Source organism: Aspergillus karnatakaensis (genome assembly GCF_047715665.1).
Source record: "Aspergillus karnatakaensis strain CBS 102800 unplaced genomic scaffold BJY04scaffold_26, whole genome shotgun sequence".
NCBI lineage: Eukaryota > Fungi > Ascomycota > Eurotiomycetes > Eurotiales > Aspergillaceae > Aspergillus > Aspergillus karnatakaensis.
This window is the reverse complement of record NW_027395738.1, coordinates 200,710-219,473: the sequence shown is the minus strand read 5'-3', so window position 1 is coordinate 219,473 and position 18,764 is coordinate 200,710. Positions and strand designations below refer to the sequence as shown.

The 18,764-nt window shown below is 51.4% G+C and overlaps 9 protein-coding genes across 9 annotated transcripts; 4 read left to right on the top strand and 5 right to left on the bottom strand.

Annotated features, from left to right (window-relative positions):
* The first annotated feature begins 881 nt into the window (after positions 1 to 881).
* BJY04DRAFT_189877 (uncharacterized protein) lies at positions 882 to 3,021 on the top strand. Its single transcript, XM_073711439.1, has one exon. The coding sequence runs from the start codon at positions 1,150 to 1,152 to the stop codon at positions 2,725 to 2,727; it is 1,578 nt and encodes a 525-aa protein (XP_073570899.1). The 5' UTR covers positions 882 to 1,149; the 3' UTR covers positions 2,728 to 3,021.
* Positions 3,022 to 3,258: 237 nt separating this feature from the next.
* Positions 3,259 to 3,818, bottom strand: BJY04DRAFT_189876 (signal recognition particle 14 kDa protein; the record flags this gene model as incomplete). The annotated part of the gene is made up of 2 exons (XM_073711438.1): positions 3,705 to 3,818; positions 3,259 to 3,638 (listed from the first exon to the last, which is right to left on the bottom strand). Exons 1-2 carry the CDS (start codon positions 3,729 to 3,731, stop codon positions 3,261 to 3,263), a joined length of 405 nt encoding a protein of 134 aa, XP_073570898.1. The 5' UTR covers positions 3,732 to 3,818.
* Positions 3,819 to 3,952: 134 nt separating this feature from the next.
* BJY04DRAFT_227997 (MIF4G domain-containing protein) lies at positions 3,953 to 6,581 on the top strand (the record flags this gene model as incomplete). The annotated part of the gene is made up of 2 exons (XM_073718744.1): positions 3,953 to 5,312; positions 5,362 to 6,581. Exons 1-2 carry the CDS (start codon positions 3,974 to 3,976, stop codon positions 6,579 to 6,581), a joined length of 2,559 nt encoding a protein of 852 aa, XP_073570897.1. The 5' UTR covers positions 3,953 to 3,973.
* Positions 6,577 to 8,258, bottom strand: BJY04DRAFT_189873 (uncharacterized protein). The gene is made up of 2 exons (XM_073711437.1): positions 8,193 to 8,258; positions 6,577 to 8,146 (listed from the first exon to the last, which is right to left on the bottom strand). Exons 1-2 carry the CDS (start codon positions 8,202 to 8,204, stop codon positions 6,827 to 6,829), a joined length of 1,332 nt encoding a protein of 443 aa, XP_073570896.1. The 5' UTR covers positions 8,205 to 8,258; the 3' UTR covers positions 6,577 to 6,826.
* A 146-nt stretch (positions 8,259 to 8,404) lies between these two features.
* BJY04DRAFT_189868 (peptidyl-prolyl cis-trans isomerase D) lies at positions 8,405 to 10,451 on the bottom strand. Its single transcript, XM_073711436.1, has 5 exons — positions 10,052 to 10,451; positions 9,913 to 9,980; positions 9,846 to 9,855; positions 9,707 to 9,793; positions 8,405 to 9,651 (listed from the first exon to the last, which is right to left on the bottom strand). Exons 1-5 carry the CDS (start codon positions 10,062 to 10,064, stop codon positions 8,711 to 8,713), a joined length of 1,119 nt encoding a protein of 372 aa, XP_073570895.1. The 5' UTR covers positions 10,065 to 10,451; the 3' UTR covers positions 8,405 to 8,710.
* BJY04DRAFT_189865 (D-aminoacyl-tRNA deacylase) lies at positions 10,438 to 11,583 on the bottom strand. Its single transcript, XM_073711435.1, has 6 exons — positions 11,489 to 11,583; positions 11,387 to 11,426; positions 11,161 to 11,339; positions 11,068 to 11,110; positions 10,795 to 11,021; positions 10,438 to 10,730 (listed from the first exon to the last, which is right to left on the bottom strand). The coding sequence occupies exons 2-6, from the start codon at positions 11,391 to 11,393 to the stop codon at positions 10,611 to 10,613; spliced, it is 576 nt and encodes a 191-aa protein (XP_073570894.1). The 5' UTR covers positions 11,394 to 11,426; positions 11,489 to 11,583; the 3' UTR covers positions 10,438 to 10,610.
* A 234-nt stretch (positions 11,584 to 11,817) lies between these two features.
* Positions 11,818 to 13,982, top strand: BJY04DRAFT_64717 (CNOT2/3/5 family protein). Its single transcript, XM_073720802.1, has 3 exons — positions 11,818 to 12,171; positions 12,226 to 13,769; positions 13,824 to 13,982. The coding sequence occupies exons 1-3, from the start codon at positions 11,917 to 11,919 to the stop codon at positions 13,882 to 13,884; spliced, it is 1,860 nt and encodes a 619-aa protein (XP_073570893.1). The 5' UTR covers positions 11,818 to 11,916; the 3' UTR covers positions 13,885 to 13,982.
* A 2,098-nt stretch (positions 13,983 to 16,080) lies between these two features.
* On the top strand, positions 16,081 to 16,852 carry BJY04DRAFT_218596 (C2H2-type zinc finger protein; the record flags this gene model as incomplete). The annotated part of the gene is made up of 3 exons (XM_073716351.1): positions 16,081 to 16,101; positions 16,154 to 16,566; positions 16,615 to 16,852. 3 exons carry the CDS (start codon positions 16,081 to 16,083, stop codon positions 16,850 to 16,852), a joined length of 672 nt encoding a protein of 223 aa, XP_073570892.1.
* A 253-nt stretch (positions 16,853 to 17,105) lies between these two features.
* On the bottom strand, positions 17,106 to 18,486 carry BJY04DRAFT_64574 (MGMT family protein). Its single transcript, XM_073720801.1, has one exon. It carries the CDS (start codon positions 18,210 to 18,212, stop codon positions 17,358 to 17,360), a length of 855 nt encoding a protein of 284 aa, XP_073570891.1. The 5' UTR covers positions 18,213 to 18,486; the 3' UTR covers positions 17,106 to 17,357.
* Between the last annotated feature and the right edge of the window lie 278 nt (positions 18,487 to 18,764).

Sequence of the window (18,764 nt, the reverse complement as noted above, 5' to 3'; positions counted from 1 at the left end):
GAGGTACCATAAGTACTCTCCATGATAGGCAGTCGATTTACATTGACTCGTCAAGGGTCCAAAACGTGCCTCCAATCGGAGGTTTATGACCGCGTTGTGATGGAGAGGCGTCCTGGAGCGATTGGCCGTTTCGTCATGGTGCAACGACTCGAGGACAGTTAAAAAGCCCAACCTTCTCGGAACTTGCTTGCTGTCTTCATATCATCCTACCATTTCCTCTCAAGAGAAATCAAAGAACTGAAACAAGTCTACTGATAACGCAAAAGAACAAGAACTGTGAGTCTTCCTGGCTTCTTAATCACATAGAACCCAAACTGACGGCTACGGCAAGTCTTGACTCCACCACATACCAACAAACAAACATGCCTTTCCTCTACCACAAGAACGTCGGCGGCAGACGCTTCGGTACCAGCGTTCGGGCTGACCGTCACGGCGTTCATCGAGGCCCTTGGCGCATGACCTTTGGCCGATTCAGCTGCTTCAAATAAACAGCTTCGCTTCTTTCTTCCACAACCAGCAAACATTATCTCTTTCACTTTATCAAGTCTTCTTAATTTACGACCTTTCCTGCGTTTTGCATACGAAGCAGAGTGTTATATGCGAAACGACGCGTTAGCAAGGCGGCGAATATCTATCATTCTGTTATCTAATGTGACCACGACTGCATGTATGAGACAGATTTAGAATTTGACTTCTTATTTATTCTATTCGATGATACAGAAAGATTATAGATAATGGGTTGTAGTCGTGCTTCAGATCGCTGTAGATGGTGCTGTCAAAGCGTGATGTATACGTACTGGGAATGGTGCTTTACTGCCTCAGGCTCAAATATTTTGGTGCCTCGGGATGCCCCACTGCACATCCCCAGCATCTGCAATCGAATGCAATCGACTGCACTTTAATGCAGCACTAAGGGGCCTGCTTCTCCTCTGAGGTCATCTATTCGTCGCTAGTGAGCGCTTATTGGCTTCCTTCGCTTCTCTTTTCGATATCTGTATCTGTGAACTTCTCTCAGGGTGGCTTCTCGTTCCTTACCATAACCCCTTCGTTATCACCCACCAGCTGATCGCCTCTCCTTCTTCTCCTTCCTTTACCAAACATTCCTGCATTCAATGTAATCCTTTTTTTCCGACCTCCACATGAACTATCATGTCTGCCATCCTTGATGCGCCACTTCCTCGACGGTCGTTCACCCTTCCCTCAAAGCTGAATCGGTCTATCCGACGAAGCCCGGACTCCTTCAAACCATCCGAGAATGACATCTTCTATCATCCATCCGCAAAGGTCGTTCACTTCGCCCCCCGATCGATAGCTCCTATTCCATCAAGCACCGCACCCTCCGACTTCGACTACCCTGTGGACACTATCGAGACCTTGCCATGGCAATCGCCCACAGAACGGACGGTCGCATTCGCACCACTGAGGTTGGAAAACGTACATGGGTTGACCGTGTTTCTGAAATGCGGCAGCGTTGTCCATGCAATTCTCAAGAACTCGCAGTGTTGGTGCGTTGATGGAGAATGCACCTTTGTCCTGCGCATCCGGCCCCTCACCTACTACCGGATAGAGTTACCGAGCGAAACCGAGCGGGACAAGGAGCTTATTACTCAGATGAAAGAGGCGTTGCCGAAGATCCTCCGCTACGAAGTTACACCTTGCCCTTTCAAACGCGGGTTCACCGTCGAGATACCGGAGGAAGCGAAGGCTCCTCGGCGGAAGAAAGCATGGCGCCCGAAAGGACGGAGGGAGAGTGCTCCTATACAGTCGATATACGGCCGAGAATCCTTAGATATCAAAAGGATTGCCACACCAGACTCGCTGAGTGCAGGCGAGGATACAGATGGAACTGCCGACGGAACTGCTACTGATGATAGCAGCTTCACCCCTAAGGGCAGTACGATACTAGAGCCAATTCCGGATGACCCCAAACAGCCGCCGGTGCCTATCAATATTCATGAGCCTGTTGAATCATTGAGACGATCTGCGAGTGAGACACAGCACAACTTCCAAACCTTGCTGGCGAGGTTTGAGGACCTTCCTGAGTACCAAGATAGCCCAGAATTGGCGCTCTCATCAAGCGTTGACTCTTTTCACTCGATCGACTGGACGCCCGAACCATATTTGACTCCTCCGTCTCCCACAACAACGGATGACGCGCCGTTGACGCAGTATGACCACTGCGAGATGCCACCGCCACCAAGTGGAGAGCAGCCTGCATATCAAGAAACCTTGAAACCACCGTTGGTTTCTAGAGAAAGCACAGACCCGGTGTTCACGCCCTCAGAAAGCTTGACTCCCGAACACCCTTTCAGGCTGCGCCGAACCCCGGGATCCTTCTCCAGCATCAACAGCGCAAGGTCTACCGATTCAAACCCAAACCTGGCAAGTATGAGCATCGAATTCCGCCGTCGTTCAAAGGCCTCTCGTGAGCGGGAAATATCTCCAATGCCGCCGGCTTCTACACTCATCCTCGCGAACCCAGACAAACAAGATGCGGCGTCACTGATTCAGAAGACCTGCACCTTGGTCCTGGTTCCTCCCATCCAGCTACTCATAGTCCTAATTCATATCGCCGCACGAATTGTCATAGGCCCAGCTCTAGACTCTCCCGTTGGAGATCTGGCGCAGAAACTCGAACGCCAGTCCTCTTATCACGATGAGGCAGTCGATGATTACGACCTTCCTCTTGCACCTGAATTCTCCAGGAAGCCATCTTACTCGGATTAAGCGAGACATTCGAACTTGATTTCACATGGCATCCGCCATTTACTGACTATTTAATTCTCTCTCTTCTTACCTGTTGGCATTTCGTCCGTTATACGTCTATTCATCTCTTTCCTTCATTCTCTCACGTTCATTTCCATCTTTGTTGCATGATAACGTCTCGACATGATCTTTACCTTCGCACTATGATTTTTGTATACCCTGTTTTGAGTATCCTCTTTATTACCTGTATATTTATATTGTATTCTAGGATTTCTTCTATTATAGTACTGATAGTAATGACCATTCATCCTTTTATTCCTCATTGCGCATACAGCTGCTTATAGTGTTGTCATATGCCACAATAACCATACAAAATACGTCAAGTACAACCTCCATGAAGTTATGTTATTTATCTACCCAGCGAAAAAAGATACAACAATCCCAAGCAAAACGCCATCAATGCAATCCCCCCAAGTCCCACTAATCTCCATCCTCTGCCCTATCCAGCATTTCAACCCCTACCCCTAATCACTAAACCCCCTGAGCACAACCCCTCATGCCTTAGTAACCTTCCCCGCCCCCGCGCCCTTCGCCTTCGCCTTCCTCAACTTCCGATCCCTCTTCTTCAGCCCCGTCATACCAGCCTTACAAACCTCCGCATACCGCGCGTAGAAGGCCTCCAGCTCAGCAGGCTGAACAACCGTCGAGAGTTTAACCTTCGTCTCCTTTTTCTTCTTCTTGTCTTTGATTTCCGGGTGCGTTTTGGGGTTGGGCGCGGAGGTGTTGCCGTCAGAGGCGCGGATTAGGATCGACGGTTGAGATTGCTGTGCGGTTTCGGAGGATGTGTGGAGGAGGGGTGTCTGGGTTAGGTAGACGGAGCCGCGGGATTTTTGGGAGGTGCTTGTTAGAAGGGTTGTGAGGGAGGTGAAGAACTATGGTGGTTGGTGGTTAGCTTATTGGGTTCGGATGTTTGGTAATGGGTTTTGGGGGGGTAGTACCTCCTCATGACCTAGAGGCGTTGGCATTTTAAGATATTGCTTTCCTTGACGAAGATTACCAATTGGACAGTATCTCCGGTGTTGTCTTGTGCTGTCGTTCGAGCTGGGGAGGCCAGAATCAGTGATGCGGCCGATTGTGGGGGGATAATCTCCACGACTAGGCCAGGTAGATCTCACCGCTTTCTCCTCCGCCGGCAGTAATTTTTTTGTTATGCGCCAACTTTTTTCGAGCATCTACTCGACAAGCTCGATAACTCAATTTTCTTAAGATGCCTCGCCCGAGGCATAATACGACGTTTCTTCCGAGGAACCTACGACAAGAGCTCGGTATTAGGGATAGCTTTGGCGAGAAGAAGAAGCGCAAGGAGGAGAAATCGCGGAAAGATCTTCGGAGAGAAGAGCGGGCGGGGAACAAGAGGCCGGATGTGAAGAGGAGATCTGGTGGAAGGGGTCGGGATTATGATGACGATGGAGATGATTTCGATGGATTTGACGAGGAAGGCTTTGGGGAGGAAGATGATGAGGGAGATGTCATGGCGAAGTTGAAGGCTGCGAAGATGAAGAAGATGGAGCAAGAAAAGCCGACTGCGGTTCCGGTTTCGAAGAAGAAAGTCAAGGCGGCCAGAGACGATTCCGAAGATGACGACGAACAATCGGGCGCCTCACGGAAGAAGGTTTCGAAGGTGGTGCAGGAGAAATTGGACAATGATGATGCGGAGATCGCGGCGCTCGAGAAAAAGCTTGGATTGAAGAAGGGCAAGCGCTCTAAGGCTTCCCTAGAAGATGGGTTAGACGACTTGTTGGGTGATTTGGGTGAGGGGTCTGAGGATGAAGGTCGGAAACGCAAGCGGGAGGCCGATGAGTGGCTCAAGAATAAGAGGAGAAAGGCACAGGGTTTGCCTGTTGATGAACCTGAGGAATCTGAAAGTGAGTTAGGGAGTGATGATGATATGGAAGATTTTGATGATGACGATATGGACATGGACGGATTCGACGATGATGATGAGGGCGAAGAAAGCGAAGAAGAAGAAAAGGCACCCAAGAAGCGAGAGAACCCCTACGTTGCACCTGTACAGGCTGCACCTGAGAGCCATCCCGGGAAATACATCCCTCCCTCCCTTCGAGCAGCATCGAATTCCGAGTCCGAGTCTCTTACACGACTGAGGAGGCAGGCGCAGGGACACCTGAACAAGCTGTCAGAAGCCAACCTCGTTTCTATCCTTGCCGAATTTGAAAAGCTATATCGTGAGCACCCTCGACAGAACGTGACGTCGACTATTCTCTCACTACTCTTTGCCCTCGTCTGCGAGAGATCTGCTCTGTCAGATACCTTCATCATCCTGCATGCCGGGTTCATCGCAGCCATATACAAGGTTATGGGTTCGGACTTCGGCGCGGAGATCGTGCAAAAGATCGTGGAGACGTTTGATGCTGGCGGAGACGATCGGGGCAAGTTTGAAGGAAAGGAGACGATTAACTTGATTTCTCTTCTCTCGCAGCTATACAACTTCCATGTCATTGGGAGTACATTGGTGTTCGACTACATCCGGCTGTTCCTACAAGATATCAATGAGGATAACACCGAGCTCCTCCTCAAAGTCATCAGAAGTATGTCCTCTCCACTTCAGCATAATACCCTGGTAACTAACCGCAACAGACTCCGGCCCTCAGCTCCGACAAGATGACCCCTCGTCCTTGAAAGATATCGTTCTCCTCATCCAACCCGCCGTCGCAAAAGCCGGTGAATCCTCCCTCTCCGTCCGCACAAAATTCATGATCGACACAATCACAGACCTCAAGAACAACCGCCTAAAGTCGCAAGCCAACTCTACTATCGCCACTGAACACATCACCAAAATGCGCAAGATCCTCGGCTCGCTCAACACCTCCCGCGTCATCCGCGCCTCGGAACCCATCAGCATCTCCCGTGCTGACATCCACAACTCCTCAAAGAAAGGCAAATGGTGGCTCGTCGGCGCAAGCTGGAAGGAAGATCCCCTCGAGTCCGCCCGCCAGGAACTCTCATCCCTCCCTTCAACCTCCCAACAACACCGGCTAGCGGCAGCGGCAGCGGAAGACGACAGCGACGCCGAACCAGACTATGCCTCCATTGCCAAAGCCCACCGCATGAACACAGACGTCCGCCGCTCAATCTTCGTCGCCATCATGTCCGCAAACGACTACCAAGATGCGCACGTCCGCCTCCTCAAACTCCGGCTCAAGCGCGCGCAAGAATTTGAAATTCCGCGCGTCCTCACCCACTGTGCGATGGAAGAGGAGGCTCATAACCCCTACTACACGCTCATCGCGCGCCGTCTCTGCGGCGAACTCGGCCGCAAGATTAAGATCTCCTTCATGTATACGCTCTGGAATATCTTCAAACGGATGGGTGAGTCGGGGGATCTTGACGACGACGAAGAGAATGATTTCCACGCCGAGGATGATGAGAACCCGCTGTCTATGAAAGCAATTGTCAATCTAGCGAAGATGTATGCTTCGTTGGTTGCCGATGGGACGCTTACGCTGGGGGTTCTGAAGACGCTGAACTTTGCGTATCTGCAGCCGAAGACGAAGACTTTTGTGGAGATCCTGATGATTAGTGTTATTCAAAACTCGCAGAAACAAAAGAAGAAGAAGGGGAAGAAGTCGAAGGGGGAAGAGGATGCGCCGAGTCTAAATGAGGAGCCTCTGGTGGAGATCTTCATGCGAACGAGGGACACTCCGCAGATTGTTAAGGGGCTTATCTTCTTTTTGAAGAAGGTCGTTGCGAAGACCGATATTGTTGCCTCGGAAAAAGAAGCCGTTATGGTCAAGTGGGGTGTGAGGGTTGCGGTTGATGCGCTGAAGGTTGTGGAGGGGGAGGAGAAGGGGTTCTGATCTGATTTCTTCTTTTTCCAAATTACTTGCTTGTGACATTATACCTAGAGAGCATGGCGTACGGGTTGCATTGGGTCATCGGATTTGATCTGGAAAAGTTGCATTGTATTGTATATACCGTTCGCTCATAGAATTGTATAACCATGTCAGAGAACTATTCATGCTCGAGCACAACCCAGGGTATCACGTCTGTGTGTATACTCATCGGGGAGAAACATCAAAGATAGCAAGTAAAGCACCGCGCTCTAAGCAGAGGATACAACCTCCCATTCCATGCCAACAAACCACCTCCCCAGCCCCGGACCCCGTTGACTTTCTCGCCGCAAGATCTGCTCATGATCTAGGCCGGGGCCTGTCTCATCCTCCTGCCCAACTTCCCAGACAAGTCCTTTGAAAACACCCACCACGTCTCCCTCCTTTAGCTCCGGTGGACGAACCGAAGAAGTCCGCAGCTCACCCGGCCGGAGACGCGGGGAACCTAACAGCAGGACATTCCTCGATTTTGGTAAGGAGTCTTCATCTGCGGACTCACTCTGACGAGAAAACGGGCTATCGTGACCCTGAACAAACGCAAGCGCACCACAACTCCCCAGCGCCGTCTGCCGCACGTTCCTAATTGTAAGCATAAACGAGTACCTCTGGGCATTTACCGCCGCTTCATCTGTCTCTGCCTCTGCCCCCGCGGCATCCCGACTCACACGGGTAGCAGCAGCAGTAGACTGCATAATCTGCTCCCTCTTCGTCCCCATTTCCAGAATCCACCCGCGCACCTCTGATGCCATCCCGCCGGGGAGATAACCCGGGGCCGAACTACGCTGCCTTCCACGCCGGCGAAGCGCACGAGAACTTGGCGAGAATGGCGCTGGGATTGCGTTTGCATCATCCGTTTGATCGGGTGAAGGTGATCTGGGTAGAACGAAAGTCGGTTTAGGCTTTGACTGGGAAGCAGAGGAGATGAGGAAGCGGGGCTGGTTGCGGATGATGGATAGTTTAGCTATTCCAGGTGTTGCGGGTGGGCGGGGGCTCTTTTGCGGCGTTGTGCGGATTGGCAGAGACGGGGAAAGGGGTTCGGCTGTTGATGGGAGCGGAAGAGAGGGGCGCTCTGGGGAAGATGTCTGGATGAAGTCGTGCTGTCTCCTCTTCTGGACTACTGGTACTGGTGTTGAGAGGTTCACAGATATGCGGCGGCGTTTGCTATGACGTCTTGTAGGTCCGAAGAGTTCGTCGATCTCGGCGTCCATATCAGCCAATTCAGGCGGTGGGCTGCTTGGAATCTCATCAGAGCTGATGTCATTGCCTGGCTGCTGCTGGTGATGCTCTTGTTCTAGTAGATCGCTGCTGGGATCTTCAATTACTTCTTTCCGGCGCGACGTTGAGTCACGCACCGCCGTCGAAGGCGGACGGGAGTTTGGAGATTCAAACAGGTCCGGGCCATCCTCGCCAGAGATAGAGTCGCTATTACCGGTCTCTACGCGCTGAGTTACTGCTCGCTGCGAGAGCAGAAAGCGTGGGGTTGATGCGAACTGAGGACGCGCATTTTGGCGGGGAAGCGCGCGTAACGGAGTCTGCGGGGGTTAGCATGGATACTACCCGGTATAGAGACCGACTTACTCTCGAGGGCATTAAAACTAGAGATTAGAATATATATCAAGCTATCACATCATGAGGGGTAAAGTGTATAGCAAAGGTGTGTATGGGATGAAGTACAGAGTAGCCTCCTGTTTTCTCCTAACCTCACAGATATACTATTTCCTATCCGGGGTTAGTGCTGGGTTATTCCAGACTGTGACACCTAAGGCAACATTTACGTTATACAAGGACGATTACTTCATACGAGTGCATTTCATGAGAATGAGGTGTCCTTTAAGTTCTCTCGGGCTTCCGAATACATCTCCATCTAGAACGGAGTTAATATTGGCCGATAGAAACAACAACAAATTGCGCCGAATTCTCCATGCTATCAATTGGGTACTTTATAAAAATCTGGCACGCAAGTCGAGTGATCCAGATACATCAAGCAGGATACCAGGCCTAATGATTAGTGACCGAGTCCCTTCACTTTCTAGGCAACGGCTGAAGAGGATGTAAAGGTTGAAACAGGTTCATGAATCATGATCATGGAGTGCCATCTATGAGAAGAACTTGCGAGCGGTAGCTTTCTCCTGGGCCTCCCGGGCCTTGATAGCCTTCTTGACACGAGCAGTCTCGGCCGTGATCGCAGCATCGCTAGGAGCCAAAGTGGAAGCCTGCTCCAAGTCCTTCAAAGCATCATCCTCTTCCTTGAGCCCGCTGTGGGCGACTGCCCGACGATAGTGGACCTTGGCCTTGTCAGCATCCTTCGCATTGGCAGCGTCAGCTACTTCGAGGGCGTACGTGGCCCATGTCTTGGCGTTCTTGAATTGACCGAGTTTGTTCGCCAGAAGGGAAGAGTTGGAGTGGAGTGTGAATCGGAGAGACTTCATCTGAGGGTCGAGATCCTTGGGATCGTTCTCGTCTGGATCCGGGAATTCATTCAAATAGCGCAGACCCTTCTGGTACTTTTCAAGTCCCAGGTTGGAGTTGCCGCTCTTGAAAGCGGTGTTTCCAAAGTTCTTCAGCTCAGAAGCGATCTTGAAGCAGACAGGGGCGCTCAATTGCTCGCCTTGGTGATCATCGGGGAAATCCTCGTACGGGTCGCCCGTGGCATCGGGGGCTTTCTTGTCTGCATTGTCGTATTCCTCGCCGGTGAGCTCACCACAGTCCACGATAGTCACATCTTGAGTAGGCTTGTCTGCCTGAGTTGGCAGGTTCTCGATTTTCCGAACAATGCTCTTGCCGTTCAGAACTTCACCGAACACAACGTGCTTGCCGTCAAGGTGGGGAGTAGGGACGGTGGTGATAAAGAATTGGCTGCCGTTTGTGCCGGGACCGGAGTTGGCCATAGAAAGGAGGAAGGGACGGTCGTGCTTCAATTCGAAATTCTCATCGGGGAACTTCTCGCCGTAGATCGACTCGCCGCCGGTTCCGTTGAATGCAGTAAAATCACCACCTTGAATCATAAACTGCTTGATGACGCGGTGGAAGATTGAGCCTAGGTGATTCCAGTCAGATCTCTGAGCAACCGCTTCGTGTAAGGTCCGCCATACCCTTGAAGCTCAGTGGCTTGCCCTGCTTTCCATCTCCCTTCTCACCAGTAGAAAGGGCTCGGAAATTCTCTGCGGTTTTGGGAACAACTATAAGAGGTCAGAAGAGGCTCGTGGTGTCGCTCGAAGCAGTAGACGGTACCATCGTTGAACTATGGAGCCGGGTAATTAGTAAGGAGCAATGGTGGTCAAACGCTGCGGAGACTCACCAGTTCGAGAGCAATGCGACCGGCTTTCTGCTGACCGATCTGAATGTCAAAGAAGACACGAGGGCGACCTGTGTATGAGGCTATGTGAGTGGGCTGAAATTTGTTGGGGCGCAAAGCGGGGGAGCGTTTGGAGACGTACGAGATTCAGCCATGGTGGCGGTACGATGGAGATATCGGGAGGGATTGAGGAAAGAGCAGGGGAAGATATAGAAAGGACGAATAATAAGACGCAATGCGAAGGGAGAGGGGAGAAGAAAGAGTTGTTCATAAGAGGGGAAAAGAGAGGTGCCAAAGTGGGCTAGACATGGCTAAGTACGGTGCTTCAGGAAGCTTCCATCAACTCGCGCCACGGCTGGCCTCCTCCTGCACGGCTGTGAACTCCAAGCCGTCCTAGATGCCGCCAGATCGAGGGGTTAGCTGCCTGGGCTGAGGGGCTTCACTAATCTTTTCCCTTATTATTCGCCTGGCTAGAACTGCTTAGTGGATGTTTCTAATCAAATCAAGCTAAAATGATCGCTCCAGACGCTGTGGATCATTGGCTATTTATTGTTGTTCGATTTATTAGCCCCCTGAGCCTCGTAAATGGCACGGAGATATTCTATAAAGTCATGGACTCATGATCATGATGTCTATATATACAGTAATGAGGGTATCATAATGACCTGGCACAATCCGTACGCCATAATCCGTGCCCTCGCCTACTCCAGAAGCTCCGCGGGTAATTTGAACTCCATAGTTTGCGTTTTCTTATCTGATGAGTCTTTGTTTTCGGCGCTCTTCTCTCTCTTCGGAAGTTGCGTGTCAATCTCGATGGTAACCTGACACGAAAGACTCGTTAGCTCTGTTCGCCACAAGAAAATTCATGGAGACGCGATTGCTAACCGCCGCATCTTCACTGCGGTAGTCGACACCCACCGGCCCATCATTGATAAGTTCGACATCCATCATCGCCTGGAAGACACCGTTTTTGACTCTCTCAGGCTTGTAGGTGTCACCGAGGCGTTTGTAAAAGTAGTCGTATAATTTGCGCGCGGTGTCGGCGCTAGCGGCTTCATGGAAGTCGGGCTGCTTGCCCTTTTTCAACTGGCCAAATAGTGTAAATTGGGAAACTATTGACATCAATGCAAGTCAGTAAGAGAGAGAAACAGGACATACCACAAAGCACTTCGCCGTCAACGTCCTGGACATTTTTCTTCCACTGCATACAACTTCGTTAGCCGAGTCCTAACACCACATCGGGAGACTCGCCTGTCCATTATTATCGGCCGGGAAAAGCCTCGCCTTCAATATTCGGTTGATCATAGTATCGATATCTTTTTCTGTGTCATCCCGTCCAATGCCCGCAAGGACAAGAAGCCCACGACCGATTTTCGAGATAAGTTCGCCATCGACAGTAACGGAGGCAGACTTGACTCTTTGGATAACAGCTGAAGACATTAGCGCTTGATCCGTCACTGCCACGCCGAGCATTTACCTTTCATTATGTATATGGCATATAGTCTTGTCCTTTGTCACTGGTTTGATATGCATGTTAGCCGGTAGTTATCGGCAAACCTCCGTATAGAACGCAACTCACCTTGAATGAAAATGACCCTCTATGCAGCCCAGAAAATTATTATGAGAATAAAATAACACGGCTGGGACGCCGAACGATACACAAGGGAGAGAAATGCAATGGATGAGGAGTAGAAGAGAAAGTTCCCCGCGCAAAGCAAGGCGGGCAGGGCTGGGGCAGAACTTGGTGACCGCCTTCTTTTCTTGGATGTATCCCCAGCTTCGTGGCCACCGCAAAGAGTAATAGACATTCACTCACTTTCAGAACCTTTGAATCGTCGTCACACTCCATGCTTTTGTCTGTTAAAAGTTGCTGGGCAACACTCTTCTGAAATTTTTTCTATCCTCCTTTTCATTCGCCTTCTCCGGATATCTTCAGGATTTCCCTAAGCAACACCAGCGGAATTTCATCTCTTGGCACTCCGTTCGCATGAGCAACGGACAGCAACGATGACGTCCCGGAAGACGCAGCAGGAAATCGACAAGACCTTCAAGAAAGTCGCGGAAGGTATCCAGACATTCGAAGGCATCTACGAGAAGATCCGCATCGCAACGAATCCCACACAGCGCGACAAGCTTGAGGAGAACCTTAAACGAGAGATCAAGAAGCTTCAGCGGTATCGTGACCAAATCAAATCATGGGCATCAGGCAATGAAGTCAAGGATAAAGGGCCGTTGCTCGAGCAGCGAAGGGCAATTGAGACGGTGAGACTTAGTTGAGCAGGCGCATTGTTAGATAATGCTAATGGAGAAACACAGTGCATGGAGCAGTTCAAAGCTGTCGAGAAAGAGATGAAGACGAAAGCATACTCTAAAGAGGGCTTGTCTGCGGCATCACGACTCGATCCGAAAGAGAAAGAAAAGGTGGAGACCTGCGACTTCCTGTCTAACATGGTCGACGAGTTACAGCAGAAGATCGAAGCAATGGAGGCAGAGGAGGAATCCCTTCACATGTCCATGAAGAAAGGAAAAAAGGATGTCACAAAGACCAACCGACTGGCAGACATTTCGCATTTCACGGAACGGCATAAGTGGCACGTGAATAAATTGGAACTGTTGTTGCGGTCACTGCAGAATGGGAACATCGAAGTGAACCAGGTGCTAGATCTCAAAGAGAGCATCAAGTACTACGTGGAGGACGGTAACAATATTGACTACTCTGGCGAGGACGAGACGTTGTACGACGATCTAAACATGGGCGACGATCCGGAAGGACAGTTTGGAATCAGTGGCGACAACGACCGTGTGTCGTCGCAAGAAACACAATCAGTCCAGGAAGAAGAGATCGAGCCCAAGCCCAAACCTAAGACTGAGACCGCGACCGCCCACCGCAGACCGTCTGCTCAAATGAAATCCCCACTTCCAGTCCTGGCCACACTGCACCCCTCCAGCTCGAACAGCTCAACGTCTGGCATGAAACCTGCGCCGCCTCCTACACGTCTACCAGGTGAAACCCTCAAATACGCATCTGCTGCCGCTGCCGCTGCAGCGAGCGACAAGAACGGAGTGGGCATTGCGCCTTTACCCCCTCCACCAGGTGCTAGCCCCGCCTTCCCCCATGCAGTGCCCGCCTCGAAAGCTTCCTCGACCGCCTCACCTGTTGTCACACTTGCACAGCCTGTGCCGAAGGCCACACCAACGGCGGCGATCGTTGCGGAAGAGGGTCGCTCGCGGACGCCTGCCTTCAGTCCCAAAGTGTCTGCCGCGGCCAGCGCTTCAAATACGGTGCCCACCACGCCTGCCATGGATAAGGCAGAAACCGCCACCAAAGCACAACTCACCGCCAATGGAGAATCAAGTAAAGAGAATCAGCAGCAACAGCAGGAGGATGGTGAAGAATCCATCTATCACCTGCCCCCTGGTCTGCAGGATTTGATTCACTCGTTTGAAGTCACCAAAAGTCGCGCATCCACGAATCCCTCAAGCCAGCCTCCGTCAGTGCAGCGCCTCCTTGCCGCATCGGCCGCCAATTGCCCCGAACCAGCGGATGCCGAGAAGCCTCGTCACTACAAGCCCCAGAACCCGTTCAATACACCTCTCTACTACCCCCAGGAACCTCTGCCTATTTTGGACGACCCTCGCTTGTACGAGAACGGACGGATCGACACCGATACCTTGTTTTATCTCTTCTACTACCGCCAAGGTTCTTACCAGCAGTTCTTGTCGGCAAAGGCTCTCAAGAACCAGAGCTGGAGATTCCACAAGCAGTATCAAACATGGTTTCAGCGACATGAGGAACCCAAAACAATCACCGAGGAGTTCGAACAGGGCACATATCGCTTCTTTGACTATGAGAGTACCTGGTAAGTTTCTCGCCTCGTTTTTGCTGCCTAGACATATCCTAACGCAGGCTGCAGGATGAATCGACGCAAGGCGGACTTCAAGTTTATTTACAAGTTCCTCGAGGATGAATTGTAATTCGCACTTGACATCCCCATGTTTCCTTCCGATGAAGATTTGCTTGACTGGGGTCACCTGTCTGGTCGAATGAGAGCTTGGAGGAGTATCTTTGAGTTTCTTTCTGCAGGACAGGAGAAAGGATCTAGTGACAATCACATCTGCAAGTGAGACGGGACTAAACCCTTTTTTCTCTTTTGCCTCTGTATGTATTTCGATGGGTCCAGGAACCGGTGTTATCAATGGGTCTGCGGGACAGGAGTTTTACGCTGTTCTAGAGTGGCGGCTGACGGACATGCGGCCATGTCTAAAGCTGCTGCTTGGTTATCCAATTGAAATAGAGACATACCCTTTGGGAAAGGATGAAGAAAGAATGACATGGATGTAGTACTTTAGAGTGCACAGTAGGCACGAGAGCAACGGATCGGGGAGTAGCACATGCACAGACTCAGTAGGAAGTACTAACTAAGACTCGAAGCATTGAAGGTGGCTGTGAAAAGCGCGGATCGGCGCCAGACAAAGAAGACGGCAAGTTGAGATAATCCAAGAAATATAAAATCAAGACGATCCCGAAAGCATCCAAGGATAAAGAGGACGAAAGAAAATCGCTCTCTTTACTTTGAAGAAATTGTAGATAAAAATAGGAGGATCGTGTGCAGACCCGGCCTCCTGAGGCCCCTCGTGCTCTCTATCTCGAACGCTGGTCAAGCTGTATACAACTAGACAGGGTTCGTCTAGTTTCGCCTCATTCATTGACAGTTCTGATGAGGGATTTTCGTTTAGCGCCAAAGATGAAGAAAGGATCAGTCTAGTCTGGAGGAAAAGGAGCACGATCAGTGAATCAAGACGGGGAGAGGCTCAGTAGTTGCCCATCGATCGAAGGGCACTTGCGGGCACTCGAGTCTGCCTTGAAGTCAGCCTCCTGAAATCTCCAGACCGCTCACCAATGCACCACTCAGACACAACACCACCACCAGCGCTCCGCCAGGGTTTACGAGCTCCACTTAATTCATCTGCTATTTCATCATTAACATGACGATGGGAATCGACAAGGCTGTCACTCCTGGTGCGGATCCCCTTCCTCCCCCCCCCAAAACGCCCCGCCGGGGAAATCGTGCCGCCGACTGTTCTGAAAGTCTGAAAGACAAAAGGTGCTTTCATAGGAAATCTTATTATTGCTGTGTTATTTATTGTCTGGACAAAGGACTGACTCGTACTTTTTAGCTCATCGGAGGCCACCGAAATAACCAAAGCCCCCCAGGTATCTTCAGCAAATAGCGATCCCGCAGGTTCACCACCCTCCTAGAGTGCCAGCCAGCGCCATCCGCGATAAATCCCCATTCGTCTGTTTGACTGCAGGCACAGCCAAGCGGCTGATTCGCACACCAAGACGAACTTCGAGCCGCATCCCCCCCTCTTTTCCTTTCTTGGTTGAATGCCTTTCGTGCCGTCTTTTCCAGACTCTCGTCTCCCAAGGTGTCTGTCTGTCCGGCACAGCCTGTTCCGCCCGGGTGCAGGGAGGAGCATCAGTGTGGGGGATCGCTATGACGACGTTCTGGTCCTAGAGTACAACTGGCTCCAGTCACCAAGGAGCCAGTCTTGATTGTCCTTCCAAGTTATCGGCCCGTGTGGACGTCCCCTGGTCCTCTCGTGCCAATCAGCGGCCCCGGCCGGGGGATTATCATTGGCGAACGAAGGGGGGACACGACGCTAGAACAGCACTAGAAGGCTGGGAGAACTTTCGAAGGCTTCGATCCTTCTTCTAGCGTCAGCACGCTAGACTGGTTGACTGCGCTAGCAGGGATCGCGTCAGTCGCCCTGTGCCAATCGCAACCCGGCGACTGGAGTGGCTGTGTGGTCTTTCGTCCAATATGCGTGCCGGGTCTGCATGCATGGCCCTTCTTTTTCCTGAGCCGGACATTTTAGGTCTGCTACGAGCGCTTGCTCAGGTGATATTCCGCCATGGATGTGTTCGTATCGCCAACCTGACGGCGGGACTAGTCGCCTGGGTCTAATGCATGTGCGAAACCGAAACCGACGTCGTCGATGACTTCCACAGGTCCTCGATGCAGGCTCTCCTTGTTATAAAAGCCCTCCCTCCCCCCGGTCACCTGCTTTATCTCACAACTTGCCGACCCCCCATGATTTCATTCCCCAGATTTAACACATCATAGCCTTCCTCCTGTCAGGTCATAGTTGACGAAAGATACCTTCAAGATGCCCTTTCAGCCAACCATGGTACCTATACCTCACTGTCCTTGCTATAAAGAACAATGCTGACCCTCTCCAGACCCAACCTATCGCCTGCCCTCCAATGGAGCCCTCATCCTCCTCCTTCTCCTCTTACTCCTCCTACTCATCCAACTCGTCCTACTCTACCTTCAGTGACGACTCCAGCCCGAGCTTCCTGGACATGTACTACATGAACTTCAATGGCAATGGCAACGGCACCAGCACAGGGCCCGGAAGTGTCGTCGACTTCCCACTCAGCCAACCAGCATTTGAGCCTTCGTCTCAGGACAGCCCCCCTTACTACGACTTCAACCCAAACTTCTTCTACACGCCCGAGGCCCTTCCTGTGATGGATGCAGCGCCCACCTCGTACCCATCCAGCTCTACTCCAGTCTGGTCACCGACATCCATGCCATTGATGGAGCAGTCCGTCTTTCCTCCCCTCGAAGGCTTTAGCCAGGAACCACCCAAGTATGTTCATTCTGTCTTAAAATTCAACTCAGATTCTAATCATCACAGGCCTGCCAAACCATATGCCTGCGATGACTGCGGCAAGAGCTTCACCCGCCCCGCCGACCTAAAGCGTCACCAGACCACCGTTCACTACCCAGTATTCCAGAACTGCCCTGTCGCCGACTGCTCGCGCAAGGACAACAACGGCTTCCCGCGCCGCGACCACCTGGTCGAGCACCTGCGCTCATACCACCATATGGACGTGCCGAAGCGCCGCGCAGCCAAGCGCCTAAGGGTGGCTTGATTTCCTCGCCTCTCGTCATCACATACTACGCTATCGCATTGCTACTGCCACATCCGATCGCCTCTGTTCTTATATAAATGCTTCACTTCTTGAGAGACTCGACCTGTTTTATACCAATTCTTCTTTTTCTTTTTCTCGCTTCTTCTTTCTCATGTTGACGACTAATGCGGTATGGGACTTGACATTCACCATTGACATGAATTGGACTGGACGGCGTTATGAGACTATGAGACTTGCGAGATCTTGCTGGTCTCTTTCTCTACTTCTTTCTCATTTTGTCTTTTGATTTGATCGTTTCATGTCCTTTTTATGTTCAAGTGTCATCTGGATAGACTACTATAGACGGTCGGCGTTCGGGAATACCTGGCATTCTGCTGTTTGTTGCATATGATTTGCATTTTCCAACAGCTACCGCTACAACTACAACTACAACCCAATACAAGAAACGGGTTTCCACCCACCCTATACACATCATTCCATTCTCAATTCAATAAAAAAAGAAAACTTAATCAAACCCAACAAACCTACCCACCGCCCTTCCCCGCCCATCAAACCTCACCCCCTCCCTCTCCAGCAAATCCTTCTTCCTCCCCAAATTCCCCTCCAATCTCGCTCCACCCTTCACCGGCCTCGTCCCCATATACCCACCCAGCACGCCCCCAGCCCCAAGCACCCGATGACAGGGAACTCCCGGCGCAAAGGGATTAACACGCATAGCGGTCCCTACAGCCCGCGCACTGGAATTGAGTTTCCGGGCTAGCGCGGCGTAGGTCGTCCACTGGCCTGGGCCTACAGAGTGCAGAAGCAAAAGGTAGGTTTTTTTGCGGAGCGGGGAGAGGGTCGGGTGGGATTTGATTTTCTTTGTTAGAGTCTGGGTGGTTATTTCGGGGGTTGTTTGTGGGTGAGGGGGTGAGAATGGAGATGGGGTTGGAGACAGGGACAAGGGCAGGGACAGGGACAGGGATGTTTGTGTTTGTGGTTGGACTTGAACTTGAGCCGGATTCGGAGTCCGCGCTCGATCTGATGGGGATGGAGATCCTCGGGGGCTATTTTCGATTTTGGTTTCAACTTCTCTATTGTCGAGGCGGTCGTCATTGTTGTTGACGTTGTTGTGAATGTGCATGGGCCGGTGGGTGTGGGCCTGGGTATTGCTTTTGCTGTTGCTTTTGCTGATCGGGGAGCGCGATGAGAGTGGATGTTCATGTGGGGAGACGGAGTTGCATTCGTGGGGGCCAGATTGTGGATCCTGCGCAGGACCTCGGCCTCGACCACCAGAACCGGTGTGAATGGCCTTATCGCGGTTGTTATTATTCGATGGAGCGCCCAAGAGGCAGGCAAGCGAAGGCGCAGACAGCGACATTATTACTCTTGTCTCAAATGCTGCTTTATCTTTGGCGCAGACAGCAGACACTAAGTCACCGGCGTCGACTGCGAAAGATAGTGGAGGGCACGAACAGTGCGCGATTCGCAGACGGCAGGGAAGGGGAGTGGGGCAAGGCGATGCAGTGAGTGTTCTAGCGTCACAGCGCGGGCTTCTAGTCTCTTTCTGTTTCGAGGTTGGCAAGGGCCAAGATCAGGCCAACTCGCGCTGCTGTCGTCTGTCGGTGGTGAGACGGGTGATGTGATCCTGCAGATGGATAATTTGCTTGATGATGCGCTGTGCTGACGCCAGGCTGGATGTGGGCAGGGTTCCGTAGTGTTTTTCTTTGTTTTTTGAAGAGTTAGTGCATTTAGTGCGTGGCGTGGTCTGATCGAGAGGGAATGGTGGTGGCTGGTTTGATTTAGTTTGGATTGGGTTGACTTGGTTCCTGGCGTGATGGGTCTTGGAACTTCCGAAGGATGATTGAAGGAATCAGGAAGAGGGTCGAGACTCGAGGAGAGAACCTTGATGATGATGGTAGACCAGGATGAG

What these genes read in the sequence shown, in the direction of transcription:
- BJY04DRAFT_189877 (XM_073711439.1), top strand. Translation starts at nt 1,150, where the DNA reads ATGTCTGCCATCCTTGATGCGCCACTTCCTCGACGGTCGTTCACCCTT.
- BJY04DRAFT_189868 (XM_073711436.1), bottom strand. An exon ending in CAAGCCACTGAGCTTCAAGG is followed by an intron (nt 9,652 to 9,706) that starts GTATGGCGGACC and finishes GGAATCACCTAG; the next exon opens with GCTCAATCTTCCACCGCGTC.
- BJY04DRAFT_189865 (XM_073711435.1), bottom strand. An exon ending in CGGCCGATAATAATGGACAG is followed by an intron (nt 11,111 to 11,160) that starts GCGAGTCTCCCG and finishes AGTTGTATGCAG; the next exon opens with TGGAAGAAAAATGTCCAGGA. An exon ending in ACCGCAGTGAAGATGCGGCG is followed by an intron (nt 10,731 to 10,794) that starts GTTAGCAATCGC and finishes CTTTCGTGTCAG; the next exon opens with GTTACCATCGAGATTGACAC.
- BJY04DRAFT_64717 (XM_073720802.1), top strand. Translation starts at nt 11,917, where the DNA reads ATGACGTCCCGGAAGACGCAGCAGGAAATCGACAAGACCTTCAAGAAA. An exon ending in AGCGAAGGGCAATTGAGACG is followed by an intron (nt 12,172 to 12,225) that starts GTGAGACTTAGT and finishes GGAGAAACACAG; the next exon opens with TGCATGGAGCAGTTCAAAGC. An exon ending in TTTGACTATGAGAGTACCTG is followed by an intron (nt 13,770 to 13,823) that starts GTAAGTTTCTCG and finishes CGCAGGCTGCAG; the next exon opens with GATGAATCGACGCAAGGCGG.
- BJY04DRAFT_64574 (XM_073720801.1), bottom strand. Translation starts at nt 18,212, where the DNA reads ATGTCGCTGTCTGCGCCTTCGCTTGCCTGCCTCTTGGGCGCTCCATCG.